Raw genomic sequence first — 17,192 nt, 5'->3', positions numbered from 1 at the left:
GTGCTCCTGATCAGAGCAGATGTACAGACTACGGTGGCCAAGACCCGTTGCCAGAAGATACCAAGTCAAATCACTTAACTGTGTTATGTTTCTACCCTGTGACTAATTAAAATCACTTGTTCTACATTTAATGCTAATAAAACTGCTAGATATCTGTGCGGTGATCTGTTGGTCACAGTTAAGACATATGGGCACACAGCAAAGCAGATATACCAAGATCCCAAAATAAATAATCTCTCAGAACATTATTTTTAATCCTGTGTTTGATATTTCAGGTTCTAAACTTCCTTTCATCTGTAAGAATGTGGAGTTTGGGGGGTGGTATAGCAATTCCTGACATTGTTTATTACATAAAATTGCAAAAACTGTAGAGAAGTGGTTTCAGACGCTAAACCAAACCATGTTTTTCAATCTTTATATGACTCATAGACCCATAGGTTTAGAAGGGACCGCAAGGGTTAGCTAGTCTCACCTCTGGCCAATGGCAATCCTGGCTTTAATTCATGATCTACAACAGCATCTGAATGGCCTGTTTTCATAAAACTGGTGCATCTGAAGACAGGGCAGCTTTAGATCACATTTGCTAATCATAGGGCCAATCCTGCCTTCTGTGAGATGCTGACCACCCCAAATATTTCACTGCTTCCACCAGGAATTGAGGGCACTCAGTGAACTTGTCACAGCATGATTCATATGAATGAACATGATCCATGCTTTGAAAAATTAAGGATCTCTAGGATTGCAAAGGCATTAAGTCCACTATAGCATGCATGTGAGAACGATGTGTAAATAGTGGAAGGATGCTGTGTTACAGGTTAGCCAGTGTGCAGAAAGTTGTGCGTCAAAAAGTAATTGTATACAAAGCAACAGCAAACTCAAGACTAATGTCAAACAAAGCAGTAACAGAAGTTTGGCACAGAACGGTGCCATATATTGTACAAATACCTTTGCAGCTGTTTTCTTTTTAAAATATAGACTTTGTAAACAGGATATTTTGATAAGGAAAGATATTTATTAAGCATGAGTCATAGACTGTAATTTTTTTTCTACTGAAAGGATTTCACATGGAAATTACAATCTCTGCTCAGCATACCTTAGTTCATGGCAGTAAATTACTTTTCATATGTAGTACAAGAACAAGTATAAGAACATTCAGATATACCTCTAATACAGTCTGTACAGTAAATGTTGAAGAGGAGAAAACACATACTATTTTTAAAGTGAAATCCAGTTCCTTGAAATATAGAAATATTGTTATTCTTTGTCTTAGCTGAATACTATTTGGACAGAAGAATCAATGTGGGAATAGGCAAACCACAAGGATCTGTTGGTTTGAATTCAGGATTGTATTCAAACCCCAAAAGATAAACTGAGCCCAAGTTTTCAGAAACTCAACTGGATTTTGGTCATTAGATAACTAATCCTATTAGTGTGTTGTTCTAAAAATGCAAGGGGGAAAAAAAAGAAAAGAAAAAGCCCTTGGACAAATATTGTTCAGCAAATAAATTTTACAAAAAATGCAACTGTTCAAAGAAAATCAAATTATATTTGATTTCATATATATTTATTTCATTTCATATTATGATTTATTTTAGAAAACACATTTAAAAGTGCTGTAGCTATGAACAATAACAATAGTTGGGACCGCTGATAGGATGGTATTAAAATGTCACAATGCACTCACTAATTCTACATTTAGATATGTCTAAAATTGATTTTAACAAAATGATTGCTTAAACTTTGTTTTGCTCTAACAACCAAATCAAATATAACATTCTCTTCAAATAACTTGTGAAGCATAGACACTCTGCATATTAAAGTTTGGTTGAATGAAAATAAGAAGTTTTATATGAGTATTCTTTGTATAGTATAAATAACTAGGATTCTAGATAAGAAAATTGTATTTACATCCCAACCTCATTTTGCAGTAATGTGGTCTACTTATTAGCAAGAGACCTGACAAAGTATTGCTGCCAAGTTCTGCACATTATAGAATGACATCGCCAGTAATATCTTTCTTTGCCTCAGAAACATTGATGTTGAGAACTGAACATTTGGTCCCCTGAAATTAGTAATGCTTCCTTCATATTTTTGGCTTGGATCACTTTTTTTTTTAAAGTATCTTCTAATTTCGTCTTGATTTTTTCCCCCAGCCACAAAGATCAGATTTAAAAGAAAAAAAATCATACTAAGTCTGAACACTGCTGAGAGCTTCTTCATACTATTTCCTGTTGCATTGTTCTATAAACCACTAAATTGCAGTGACTTATTTCCTCTGAATTACCTGGATTATTTGGCCATGGGAAAAACAAATGGTTTTTGTACCCAGTGCAAATATCGCTGCTTTAAATCCCAATGATACTATTGAATAGCATAATTTATCACATTCTAAAGAGACCATAAAATACTACTATGCACAATTTTCTCTTTCTTTGTTTTATAACCAATATGTTTTTTCCCCTTCAACAGTGTTATGGGTTGACTCTCCATAGAGCCTTCCCCTCCCACAGCGTGAAGTAAAATAGGCAAACAGGAGCAACACCAACACAAACATGTTTCACTGATGCTAAATAAATGTCATGTAAATCCAAGCATTTCACATAACTGACCTGAACCTCTACTCATTGCTTACCCATAACTCCCACTGAAGGCAATGGCAGTTTTGGGTGATTGGATCAGATCTAATAATGATAAGTATTATAGTGTAATATATCCCACTAAAGCCCCATGGTTTTCTTTCCCACATATAGTATATATGTATATAATAGTACAGGATTCTTTGGTTCAGGATTCTACAGTGTAATGGCACTTCTATGGTACAGTGAAGGGATTTTTAATAGTAATTGTAGTTGATTTCTCTAGGTTACCTAGCAGCCACTGAGAGCATAGAAGATTTGAAATCTGTGGTTAAAGTTTAAGCCTAATAAGCTAAAGTAATTGATCAGTTCCCCATGGATTTTCTTTGGTCACTGAGGTGTGTATGGAGACTACAGGAGATTACTTTATTGTGCGATTTTAGCAGAGCAGCAGAGTCTCCTTACAATGGGTCATATACTGCTCTCCTGGGGGAAAACATGTGGGAGGGAGAGAGAGGGAAGAACACTCCAGCAGGGGGAATCTTTCCAGGCCAGAGAGGTGGAGTTTCTCCCCCAGGGAGGTTTTTGGCCCCCATGAGCTGTAGCTCCCTGACAGCTGCCAGGGGACAGGGCCATCTGGATGGAAGCCCTGCAGCTTCACTCCAGATCCAGGGCCACCTGCTCCCTGGCTGCTTGGCTCCATTTAAAAAGTCAGCTAAAAAAGACAACTCTGTAGAATTGCAGTGATATAAACGTTATTGATAATCCTGATGGTGCAGCACCATGGAACTGCATGGGAGGCTAACGGGCAATGCACAATTGGTACAGGAAGGAGGAAATGGTTTTTGGAGAGGGGCAAGGGGGAAAGGGGTTGAAAATAGATTTCGTGCTTATGAAAGTTACTGGACTGGAAGTCCTGGAGAATAAACTTCCCTCTTTATCCACGGAACAGATACATGGCAGACAGTAGTAATATAAATTTGCAATTGTCACCCCTGCCAGCAGGTTTCATAACTGAACTGAAGGAATCTCTTCTATGAGTGAGAAATTAGAACAGTGAATCTCTATGCTGACTTAGGCTATGGATACACTATGGACTTTACAGTGGCACAGCTGTACCGCCACAGCTGTGCTGCCGTAAGGTATCCTGTGTAGCCGCTCTATGCCAGTGGGAGAGAGCTCTCCATTCAGTATAATTAAACCACCCCCAATGAGCGGCAGTAGCTATGTCAGCAGGAAATGCTCTCCCACCAACATAGTGCTGTCCAAACCAGCCCTTTTTTCCATGAAACTTATGTCAGTCAGGGGTGTGAAAAAACACACCCTGACCCATAGGCGCCGACTCTATGAGTGCTGCGGGGCTGGAACACCCACGGGGAAAAATTGGTGGGTGCTCTGTAGCCACCGGCAGTCAAGCTCCCCTCCCGCCCTGCCCCACCTCCTCCTCCACCTACCTCCCAGTGCTTCCCACCCGGCCACCACCAAACAGCTGTTTGGCAGCGTAGCAAGCTCTGGGAGGGAGGAAGAGGAGTGGGAATATGGCACACTCAGGGGAGGAGGCGGGGAAGAGGCGGGCCTGGGGTGGGGATTTGGGGAAGGAGTCAGAATAGGGGCAGGGACGGGGTGGAGTTGGGGCGGGAACTTTGGGGAAGGGGTTGGAATGGGGGTGGGGCAGAGCCTCATGGAAGGGGTGGAGTCGGGGGGGCCAGGAGCAGAGGGAGGGTTGAGCACCCACCGGTGGAGCGGAAGTCAGCGCCTATGCCCTGACTGACAAAAGTTTTACTGACAAAAGTTGCTAGCGTAGACATAGCCAAAGTCTTTGGTGTCTCTGCTGAGATAGACAACACGGGTGCCAAGTTTGATGACAGCTTTTGCAGTGTGTACACTTGTCCACTAGGAAATAAGCTGAGATCAACAATTCATTTTATATACGCTGCCAAACAGGCTGGAAATTGTACTTTTGTCTGATCCACCATGAGGCCAAACCAAAAGGAAGCAGATGTTGGCTGCATATCTTGGAGCCAGGTCTCAGTTATTTTCAGACCCTTCAATACATCTTTACATTGACATTGCATCCATGTTGCTCTCAGTAATTCATTTATGCGCCTGACATTTAAAAAATCTAGACCAAGATTTTCAAAAGTGATTTTGGGTGCCTCTATTTTAGGGTTTCCCATTTGTAGACACTTTAACAGGACCTGATTTTCAAAAGGGTCAAACTTTCTGAAAATCAGATCCGCTTTGAACTGTCTCACATTGAGTTAGCAAAATTTAATGCACTCATAATCACTAGTCATATCTGAAAATCTTGTCCCTAACCAGAACAGACTGATTCATAAGAATATCATGTATCAGCATACTTAATGTGTCAGTAAAAAACACAATAAGAAGATCCATGTGTCAGAGTGCTTAGGGTAATTACAATGTAAACTTTATTCACATGACTTATGTAACAGAAAAAGGGAAGGAGACATTTTGCCCTTGACATAACCATATTTTACACTGTATCTCTTGAGAGCAAATGTATAAATCAGGGAGGAGGGGGATAGAGAAGCCGTGGTGGATAATCTGCCTTTCTTCTTGTGGTGAATTCACCTGTGTGGAAATTGTGATTGGTCTGCAGAAGAGGAAAGGAGATGGCTATTTTTTGTTCAAACTGTGACATTATGAGAAAATGGTAACGTAATGGCAAAGGGAGAGGGAGTACAGAATATCTAAAAAATCAGATAAAACATACCATGAAACAAAGTTTGCTTTTAAATGTGTGTAAATAGTCTTTGATCAGTGAACAGGATCTTTATGACGGGCTGATATTGCAGATTAACAAACATTTGCTACAACAGTTTCATAAGTGGTTAGGCTTTATCCAGAGAATGGATGCTAAGACGAGTAGTTGGCAAGGAAATCTAATCAATTTGATGTGAATAAACTTTTTTGTACAATTAGTGGGACCTTCTCCTTCTGAAGGCTCCATTCAGAATAGAGTAACATGGATTGGTACAGCTGCATTGTAAAAGAAAAATCCTCCTGAGGGTCCTCTTCAGATTTTCATGGCTTTTCTGCTTCCTCTAGTGCACCCTGCGGAAAATCTAAAGGAGAGAAAGATAGATGAGGATGCTTAGAAATTGGATTATACTTGGCAAGCATACACAATACATTGTTGATTCCACTGCAGTTTAGAAAAGTCTTAGTTATACTAGAGGAAATAATTTGCTGCATACAAAAAACGATATGCTAAAAGAATGTTAAAGTTGCCAAAGCAAGCACTCAAAAGTTAGGAAATACCAGAATTAAGGTTGCCTGTGCAAATTAATTCTGCCCTGTTGTGCATATGCAATATGATACAGTCTTAAACTTATACCACTTTGTCCACAGGAAAAAATGGCACAGGACACACGTCAAGTAGATATAAAATGCTACAATTGGTAGCATTTTACCCCTAATTTGCCCAGGTATAAATGCCTACAAAGCTGCAAAGCAGTGGAGAATCAGGCACTTTGTTTATTAATAGAACGCATCTTTTTAAATGGCTATATGTATATTCAAGGCTGACACTTTGGAGAGACTGATATAGCAAACTACTGGTCTTGGAGAAGTTTCATTTATGAAGCCTTGTTGATGTTTTTGTTTTAAAACGTCAACAGTACAACAGGAGGCGTGTCAAATTTGAATTTGCTCTAAATCCACACCACAGCGAACCTGAAGGAAATCAGAAATCTGGGAGTAAGTGGTCAAAAATTCCCAGACTGAAGTAAATGTGGAAAAAGAGAAGAGTGAATAATCAAAGTAAAGCCTGTCTAAACACAAACTTGCACGGTTTAATTAAACTGGTTTAGTTAAACCAGAGCAAACCGGTGTGGGTTTACTCTTATTTCAGCTTCAAAGTAGCTTATTGTGTTCTAACTTAAAACCAAACTAAACCTGGTTCAAGCCAAAATAAAATAAATAAATATAAGAATGCCTAGCTCTTATATAGCACCTTTCATCCATAGATCTCAAAGCCCTTTACAAAGGAGGTCAGTATCACTAACTCCAAGCAATGGACAGGGAAACTGAAGCACAGATAAGTTAAATGATTTTCCCAGGAGGCCAGAGGCAGAGTCAGGAACATAACCCAGGCATTGCTTTGTCCACTAAGTCACACTGCCTCCATAACCATGTCCACACAACCTTTTTCACCTGTTTAACTAAACTGGTTTAAAATTACACACCTTCAATTTAATTGGTGTAACTCTGTGTGTAGACAAGCCCTCAGAGTTTCATTTTTTTAGGTAGGCTATGTCTTTTGGTACTAGGGGATTTTGACATGTCAATGAATGGCTGGGTGTGAGGGCAAGAAGTTGAACAAACTTTACTGAGAGCCTGGAGACTGAAGCTGCAAAATGCCTGAAAGGCAAACAGAGAGCAAGAGCTCTGGGATAAGACCATGATGACTCAAAAGACCAAAGCAGTGGCTTCTCAGCAAGAGCTTTAATTCCCCAAGGAGCTATGAGGTTTCCCCTCACCAAATTGCCTATTGTTTAAGAGGACAATTAAAAATATCATGTTGAGAGCTGATCAGGGTTTACAAAGCTCATCTATGGCATGGTAGCTCCTTTGTTCAAAACTGTTAGCATGTAGCACATGCTGGGGATCCACAGGGATCAGCATTAGGCCCTATCCTAGGTAATGCCTTCATTAATGATTTAGAAGAGGAAGCAGGTTAATTATATGTGCAGATTATCAAAAACTAAGATGAGCTGCAGATATTGGGCCGGAGAAAGAAATACTGCAATGAAGCCTAGAGAGATTAACAAGAGGGACAGAAAAAGAAGTCAGATTTAAGTTGAAATACATTTGGGGAATAAACAATCTGAAACTCGCATGCTTCTGGGAGATAGAGACGCAGCAGCTGAAAGAGACCTTGAGGTAATAGATTACAGCAAATGAAACAAAAGTTTGCAACATGATATTAGGCCAAAAAGCCCAATGCAGTTTAGAACTGCAGAGGCATCGCATCATGGAGCAGGGAGTTAACAGACTGTTTATGGATGGCTCCGCTGTGATCACATCTGAAATATTGTGTTCAGCTTCAGAAAGATATCAAAAAATTGGCCTGATCCAAAATCCATTGAAATCAATGGAAAGACTTCAGGGACTTCAGTGGACTTTAGACCAGGCCCTCAAAGAACAACAAATATGACCTGGTGACTGAAAACACTGCTTCGGAACAATCTTACAGAAGCTAAATATGCATCTAGTAGATTAGCTCAGAAACAACAAAAGGGTGGATATGGAACTTGATAGTCTATATCTGAAGGGCATAAACAGCATGGAGAGAGTAATTATTTATGTTGGGACAGGAGGGTATAAGTAGTAGTAGTGGCATGCAATTAAGAAATGGAATGTTTAGCTAAATATCAGAAAAACTTCCTGACAGTGAGATATTGTAGCCTTCAGAATAGTTCCCCAAGGGAAAAGACTCATCATTTGGACATTTTAAATTAGACTAGACAGAAAACCTAAATGCCTAAGTTTTCAAATGTGAATAATAATGGTGGGTGCCCAACTTAAGACACCTTAAAAGTGCCGGATTTCTCCTTTAATAGGTCTCTATTTCAGCATCCAGAATTTGAGTCCTGCAAAATCATTAGATACTTTTGAAGATGCAGGCCAGAAAATGTCTGAATGTAGGGGACAGGTCTACTGGCAGGAAGATGGACTGAATGACTTAATACATCTTTTTCTTTTGTGTCCTGACTGATTCTGTGCACTGATTCCGCGCTAAAAATGAAAAATTAATCGTTATTTGGGATATAAAATAACGCCCAAGAGTCTCAATAACTATATTTTCATGACATTGATTTCTTCATGTTGTTATTTCTAAAAATGGCCATGATAAATTATAGTGCTTATGATAAACAATGTAAATTCCTGAACTATATAGTAGATTATCCCAGACAAAGGTGCTAGTCTTTTCTGATATAATTATAGGTTTGCAGAACAAAGGAAATTCAGTGGGCACAATTTATCTTGATTTCACATATCTTTTTGACACAGCACCAAATACAAATTTAAAGAACTTAGACTCTGTATGACTAAAAGTATCATGGAATAAGTAAATTATGGGTGAGGTGCATTTATGTATGAGGTGTAAATTATGTCTGGTATTAAATTGTGCAACTGCCTCATGGAATGATGTATAAAGATGTGTCCTTCAACAATGACTCTTGCAAGCTATGACCTAGACTTTTCTACGTGCAGTATTAATTAACCTGAAGAACCATGTAAAATGCACATTGATTAAATTGGCATACGATAAATTATGGTACAATGGATAATTAATATCAGGGAGGTTAATCATCAGCATGCTCTGGCAAGCTTATGCAGAAACACAAATAAATATGTTGTAAGATTTAAAATACTGCAGTGATTCTCCAGTTCATTTAGAAAGAATTCCCCACCTGGATCAAGTCTTTTTCCACCCTCCCAGTCCCCCCATTGCATGGTTCTCAAAATGTTTCATTCTGCAGACCACCAAGAAAGCATCCGTAGACCACCAATCTCCCACAAAAGCAGTCTGCAAACATTGTCATGGATAAATTTACATTAACTACAAAGATTAACAATCTACATAGCTACGGACTGGGAAACCCTTACTTAGAAAAGAGTAATGATGAAATTCACCCTTGTGCTGTACCAGCACTAAGTCCTCAAAATAGGGCTTAACCATGGGAGTGATTTAAGTCGGAGCATAGACCATGTGCTGGTGATTTTCACCTTAAAGGAGTACGCTGGGAGTTCCAATTACCAAAACTGAATATAATAGTATGTAAGAGATGCCATCCTCAGCTGCTCAATGACAGGCCTGAAAACCATTTTTTGCATTTGACAACTAGAAAATGTCCCCACAATGTTCACACTGTTCTCTAGATATTTCATATACAAGCAAGTATTCAGAATATCGCAGTTATGTTAATTCACTGTCAACTGAAAAGTTTTTAAAGGTGACCATCGACTATAGAGATATCATTAGTAATAACAATAAATCCATGCTTAGAATATGGAGTGCAGTTTTCAGCCCCTCATTATAAAAAGACAAACATGAGAGAAAGTTCAAAGAAGGGCAAATAAAATGACAAAAGTGCTAGAATGCAGTGTTGTTGTAGCTGTGTCGGTCCCATGATATTGGAGAGACTAGGTGGGTGAGGTCCAACAAAAGAAAGATATTACCTTACTCACCTTGTCTCTCTAAAAGTGCTACAAGACATCTGAAGGATACTTGATAGAATTATTTATATGACTAGTGGGAAAAAAGCCATTTTAAATGAATTACAAATCCTTGAGTGACATATTGCAGAAGGGAGAGGAAAGGACTGTGTTCTGCAGTCATGAATTGGTCAAACAAGGCATAATGGTGTATAAGTTAAGATAGAAACATTCAGGTTAGACATGAGACAACATTTAAGAGTCATGACAATTAGGCAATGGAATAAACTGACTAGTGAGGTAGCTGAGTCACCTACATTAGGGGTTTTCAAAGATTCATTAGATGAAATTCTAGTGGAATTATCATAGAAAATGAAGAGGAGTTGGATTGGATGACCTGAGGGGCCTTTCTCCAACCCTATCATCTATGATGTTATGATTCATTCCAAGCAGAATATTTTGGACTCTCATGAATTACTGGCTGAGTATCCTGGATACTCGTGTGCATTAGTTTGCTTGTAGCATGCATAAAACTCAGCCAAAAAGCTGGTTTGGAAGTGCTTGATCTACAGTATTCAATACTTCCCAACCTCTGTTTCATATGGTGACTCAGAGGCAGGACTGTTATAACCGGAAAACAAAAAGCTATTTTGGTTTTAGATTAGGTTATAGAAAGGAGACACCACTTCCCACACACAAAAGGGGAGGGAATACACAATTTCATGGACAGTTTATATACTGCTATTCCTATACCATACATGAATAGCCTCCAAATAAACCAAAGTTTTAAAGTCACTGCTTAACATAAAATATGTAAAAGGAGGAAAAGGGCAAATGTACCAAATGACCAAAGTTAATAATAGTTATTTTTGCTTCTTTGTTAGCAAGATAAGACTTAGACTTTTCCCAGCACCTTTCAGCCATGCTTGAAATCATCATGATAATTTCCTTCTAAGAACTCCATCCATCTATTGTTCATAATTTTCATTATCACTATAAAACTGTGTGAGCAAAAAATGTAGCTTCCCTTTCCTTAACATGTAATCTTTCTCCCATGGACATGTGCCAAAATGGCATTTCAGCAAGCCTAAGAAAGTAACAATAATTTGTTAATCCCAAGTAAACTATGACTGAGTAGCTTGAAGGGCCTAGGGGATTGACATAAATTCATGATTTTTACTGTTGTTATGAAGATAGATCATGGTGATGGATAAGACCAAGCTATTTACAAATTGTTTTCTTTACTTCTTTAAGAGAAACGTCTCTAGAAATAGGACTCAGATCTGTGTTCAATACCATATTATGTGGAAGAGCTAATTAAGAGTGAACACCCTCTTTGAGTCACCGATTGATTATAATATTAATTTATAGATATATGTGTGTGTGAGGGCTTTTGCATTTGAAAGGGGCATGGTACTGGAGTGGGAAGGCAAGACTGCCGCATTCACAGAAGAACTATATAATTTAATGAGTTTGTTTTACATTTGGTTTGGGAAGTGGTAGGAATGAGAGCAAGCTGTTCATTCATCACATTTCTGTCTGTCTTAGACCATAGTATGGATAACGGGATACAGTGTTTTTCATCTCTTGGTCACTGATTTGAATGCAGCTACTATGGTAGCTGCAGATGATAGTCATCACTATTTGATATTTGTGGTGTTGTTGTATCCATCTATCTGATCCCAGGATATAAGAGTGACAAGGTGGGTGAGGTAATATATTTTATTGGACCAACTTCTGTCGGTGAGAGACAAGCTTTTGAGCTTACACAGAGCTCTTCTTCAGGCCTGGGAAAGATTCTCAGAGTGTCACAGCTTTAAACACAAGATGGAATATATTGTTTACAAAAGGAGTTAACACATGTTGCACGAGAATATTCAAGGTGAAATGGCCAGTTAACATATTTGCAGTTGTAGGACAAAGAAGGGTTAAGGGTTAAGGTACAGACTGTTATAATGAGCCATAAATCCAGTGTCTTTACTGAGTCCATGCTTTTTAGTAGTTATGAAGGTAAACTCCCAGGCTCATCTTTTGAAGTTGTTGTGCAGGTTTCCTTAGAGGATGAGGACTGAGTAGTCAGATATGGAGTGACTGTTTTGTGAAAAGTGTTTAACAACTTTATAATAAGTCAAGCTTTATCCTACAACTGCAGAGGTGTTGACTGCCCACTTCACCTTGAATGGTGTCAGCAATGAGAGCCTGCAACTTGCCTGCCCTGTTGCCAGACAGTCAATGAGTGTGGTTGTGCCACAGCAGAACCACCAAATTAGAAAGATTCATTTTATGACAAAATGCCAACTTCCTAGAGATTGCTGAACTGCTTACTTAATGCTCCAGTAAAGGATTTACATTTTAAACAGAATGACAAATTCATTTCTTTTTTGTTAGCAGTAAGACCTTGTATTGTACGTTATTGGAAAAACGTGACTTCTTCTGGAATTGTGGCATAACAAAATCGGGAATGTCCTTGGAATGGAAAAACATTCCCACCAAGTACATACACAAGAAACACCAAAAAGACGACAGGTATTTAGAAATTTGGTCATCCTTTTCAGCATACTCAGAGGACGCTCTGTTTAAAATGAAGATACTTTACTGGAAGAATTAAATTTATCATGAATTTCCTTATTCTGTTCTCCCGCCTAACCGATGTTCCACTGGAAACTCACCTTACAACTAGAGTTTCATCCCTTAATCAGTGAACTTCAGCCTATATTAAGACTTCTTAAAAGCTTGTTTGGAGCGCATCCTACTATCCTCGCACATTGTTTATAGTCACCTACAACAACTTAGGGACCTGATTTAAAGCAACTAGAAGCACAGTAACATTTTAGGCAAAATAACAGGTACGAACTAATGAGCTGCCATTGAGCACAGTACTCCTGCACCTCCATCCCTATCATACAGTACCACAAAATGATAAGAATAAAATCAGCTCTGACACATTAAACTACATTAAAGCAATGTTAAGGTTTGATGTAAACAAAGGGAGTTAAGTTCTGATTTAAGGCTGAAATTCTGTCTATAAAAATCAATTTGTTGTGCCCACGATTTTCTAATAAACATGATATATTTAACCTCACGCAGTGTTGCACGACCATATGGCATTATCTACTGTGATCTGTTGATTAAGTGGTCTATGTTTTCTTATGATTATAATATAAAAAAGTCACAACTGAGGATTGGGGCCTTCTTCTATCTGGCTTTATAAAAACACTTATAACACACTAGGCAATTGGTTAAAAATACAATCAATATATTGAAAAGCAAAATGAACAGCAGCCACATAAGTAAATCCCTCACTTTACCTATGCATCTCCCTCAGGCAGCATGGGCTTCTTTTGAAGTTTTCTTGCAGTGTGCCGTAAAGGTCCACAGATCTGGGCTCTTTTGTACCAAGGATTAGATTCCAAAGAAAGGGAGCCTCTCACGGAGAAACCCCTGCCAGCAGCCCCCTTATACCAAGGACAATGAGTCTAGCTTGAATGTCTCCACAGATCTCAAATGTGGAAGTATAGCTGAAGGAGAGAGGCAATATTTCATGAAGGATGGTGCTAAGTCACATAGGGCTTTATCGGTGGGGGGAAAAAAAGACACCTTAAACTCCACCTAAAAGCCCACAGGCAGGCAGTGCAGATCATGGAGCTATGGTGGAATATGCTTGCAGCTAGATACTCTCCTTAACAAGTGGGCCACCACATTGGTATGTTTAGACTGCCATCGCAGGTATGATTGCAGCGAATGTAGACGTCCCCTAACTATCTTTAATCTAGATAGCACAAGTACCAATAGCAATGAAGCTGCAACACCATAGGATTTAGAATGGGCCAGCCACCCATGTGACTACCCAGGGTCCCAGGTGGGCTTTTACAGCCCATGCTGCCATAGTTTCACTGCTATTGGTACCCATACTAACTAGATTAAACCTTGCTTAGGTATGTCTACATGTGCTGCAATCACACCTCAGACTGCAGCATACCCCCCCCCTATATGTTGCCCCAGTTAGAGTGCTTTTACAACAATCTAATCTGAAGATAACAATGGAATGAATTAGTTGATTAAGGGAAGCAGTAGTTGGGTCATTGCGTTTGTGCCTCAAGTAAAGCAAGCTGAAAATTTTCCAACTAAATGTTTTTCAAACAAAAATGGCTTTTCAAATAAGCAAAAATGTTGGCTGGAAATTTTCCGTTTTCATCAAAGATATTTGGGCTGTCATCAAAAAATTCAGTCATTAAAACAAACAAAAATCAGTTTTCAGGGTTTTGATTTTTCAATTAAAACCTGAACATTTTTGGAGAAAATCTGATGGAAAACAAGCAGTGCCCATAGTGTAGATATGCCCTAAGTATAGGGTTACCATATGTCCAGGTTTTCCAGGACATAGCCTCTTTTTTGAGTTTCCTTTCTCTGTCTGGGTGGATTTTTCAAACAACAGGAAATGTTCGGGGCTTTTGCAGAGCAGGCAAGCTGCAGCTTGGAAAGAGCTCAGATTGGTCCACTTCCCAATTGGTCCCTCCCCTGCATCCACAGCTGATTGGTCCCTGCTCTGCCCGCCCACCCAGGTCCCAGTCCTGGGGAGGGGTTCCCGCAGGGAGGTGCTGACTGACAGACATTGCTGCATCCGGGGCTTGCGCCAGCTGCCCTGCCACCATGACAGGGAGCATCACTGCCCCCCACCTCCAGTGAATACCCCCACCACAGGTACCCTCCAGCACCCCCAACTGTACCCCTTCCAGATCCCCCTCTTCTTCTCCACCCCCCCAGCTCTTTCCCCCTCCAGCAGTGTCCTCTTTGTGGGAACCTGAAATATGGTAACCCTACCTAAGGAACTCTTGGCAAGTGGACTGGATCCTAATTTAAGTAATAATAATGAAGCTATCCTCTTTATATGGATGATATAAATGTCAGGAAAAGCTCTGAATAGGGCTAACTACAATACTTAACGTGCAAGTTGTAAACTAGATGAGGCTTTATGTACCATCAACATGGCGACATGTGGAATAACAGGGATCTTGGGGTTAGAGTAAAAGTCACATAGGGCTTTATCGGTGGGGGGAAAAAAAGACACCTTAAACTCCACCTAAAAGCCCACAGGCAGGCAGTGCAGATCATGGAGCTATGGTGGAATATGCTTGCAGCTAGATACTCTCCTTAACAAGTGGGCCACCACATTGGTATGTTTAGACTGCCATCGCAGGTATGATTGCAGCGAATGTAGACGTCCCCTAACTATCTTTAATCTAGATAGCACAAGTACCAATAGCAATGAAGCTGCAACACCATAGGATTTAGAATGGGCCAGCCACCCATGTGACTACCCAGGGTCCCAGGTGGGCTTTTACAGCCCATGCTGCCATAGTTTCACTGCTATTGGTACCCATACTAACTAGATTAAACCTTGCTTAGGTATGTCTACATGTGCTGCAATCACACCTCAGACTGCAGCATACCCCCCCCCTATATGTTGCCCCAGTTAGAGTGCTTTTACAACAATCTAATCTGAAGATAACAATGGAATGAATTAGTTGATTAAGGGAAGCAGTAGTTGGGTCATTGCGTTTGTGCCTCAAGTAAAGCAAGCTGAAAATTTTCCAACTAAATGTTTTTCAAACAAAAATGGCTTTTCAAATAAGCAAAAATGTTGGCTGGAAATTTTCCGTTTTCATCAAAGATATTTGGGCTGTCATCAAAAAATTCAGTCATTAAAACAAACAAAAATCAGTTTTCAGGGTTTTGATTTTTCAATTAAAACCTGAACATTTTTGGAGAAAATCTGATGGAAAACAAGCAAAACAAAAAAATGTTTTCATCCACAGCTTTCACAGGAGACCCAGATTTAATTTCCAGTTTCATCTAGAACAAATAGTTTTTTCCAAGTTACAAATTTCTCAGAAATGAATACAAAAAGTTTGCATTGGAATGACTGAAAAGCCTTTTGTTTGCTTCCCATGCTGGTATTGTGTATGTTGATATTATTCTGGAGGTTTATATTGGTATTTAATGTGAGGATAGTCTGGAGCTAATGCTGATTTTAACTTTGTTAAGTGTTGGAAATACACTCAGAGGGCTTATGCAATTTGTACAACATAATTCTAAAAACATAAATATGGCCACAAAAACATCACCATCATACTTCATTACACATTATATTTCACATCCAATACCATTCAGAATAGCTGATAAGCCTTATAAGAAATGTTATCTAATTAATAAATGGTTATCAAATATAATAAGGACAACATATGCCTCGATTAGATAGACACAAAGAATAAGACATTTGTAGTGCATAGGTAATTTTGCCTTTTCCTTGGAAGAAGTTATATTATATTAGCTAGCTGACTTCTGTCAATTATTGATTGTTCTGATGGTTTACTGTCTTCACCGAAGGTGTAAGGTTGGGCATCTGACAATTAACAACTGCTTTGTCTTCCCAGACAAGTGATCCCTGTGATTGATAGGCAAAACTGCAGGGGTTGGTTACCTTTAGGGCAAGATTTTCTACTATTTTCATATGAATGGCAGTGAAATGAATGCTTCTTATAGAGGCAGCAATCCAGTGCCTGCCTGCAGGAAGAGTCAAGACCCCTTAAGGATATGTGAATTACAGCAGTTTTCCATTATTGGACCAACTTCTGTTGGTGAGAGAAGCATATTCCTCACCCACCTCATGTCTCTAATATCCTGGGACCAACACGGCTACAACAACACTGCACACAGAAATTTTCCATTCATGGAGGCTGATTGCACTTCAAAAGTGACATTTGAAAACTTATGGTCTCCTTGTTAAAAAGTCTTATAACCCTCTTCATCCATCTACATCTTGCTCTACACTTAAAATTTAGATGGACCTAGCTACATTACTCTGTTGTGAATTTTTCACACTCAGGGGTGTGAGCATCATACTTAAGCCAACCTAGCCCCTGGTGTAGACACGGCTAGACTAATGGAAGAAATCTTCTGCTGACCTAGCTACCACTGCTTGGGGAGGGGGATTATCTACATTGACGGAAAAATACCTTCTGTCAACATAGGAAGTATCTACATTATGGTACTACAATGTCATAATTGCAGCACCATTGCTGTGGCCACTGTAGTGCCCATAGTGTAGATATGCCCTAAGTATAGGGTTACCATATGTCCAGGTTTTCCAGGACATAGCCTCTTTTTTGAGTTTCCTTTCTCTGTCTGGGTGGATTTTTCAAACAACAGGAAATGTTCGGGGCTTTTGCAGAGCAGGCAAGCTGCAGCTTGGAAAGAGCTCAGATTGGTCCACTTCCCAATTGGTCCCTCCCCTGCATCCACAGCTGATTGGTCCCTGCTCTGCCCGCCCACCCAGGTCCCAGTCCTGGGGAGGGGTTCCCGCAGGGAGGTGCTGACTGACAGACATTGCTGCATCCGGGGCTTGCGCCAGCTGCCCTGCCACCATGA

At 39.6% G+C, this 17,192-nt stretch overlaps 1 protein-coding gene across 9 annotated transcripts in view; it reads right to left on the bottom strand.

Moving 5' to 3' along the window:
• Positions 1 to 992: 992 nt before the first annotated feature.
• The window catches only part of BBS9 (Bardet-Biedl syndrome 9), a 484,737-nt gene continuing 468,537 nt past the window's right edge, over positions 993 to 17,192 (bottom strand). For all 9 annotated transcript variants that reach the window (XM_065583753.1, XM_065583754.1, XM_065583755.1 and 6 more), the window contains one exon: positions 993 to 5,665. In XM_065583753.1, coding sequence (XP_065439825.1) covers positions 5,625 to 5,665 — 41 coding nt within the window. In that variant the 3' untranslated portion in view covers positions 993 to 5,624. The remainder of the gene's footprint in view (positions 5,666 to 17,192) is intronic.

The sequence above is a fragment of the Chrysemys picta genome, chromosome 2, assembly GCF_011386835.1.
Source record: "Chrysemys picta bellii isolate R12L10 chromosome 2, ASM1138683v2, whole genome shotgun sequence".
NCBI lineage: Eukaryota > Metazoa > Chordata > Testudines > Emydidae > Chrysemys > Chrysemys picta.
Note: the sequence above shows the minus strand (reverse complement) of the source record. Positions and strands in the feature narration are given on the sequence as shown.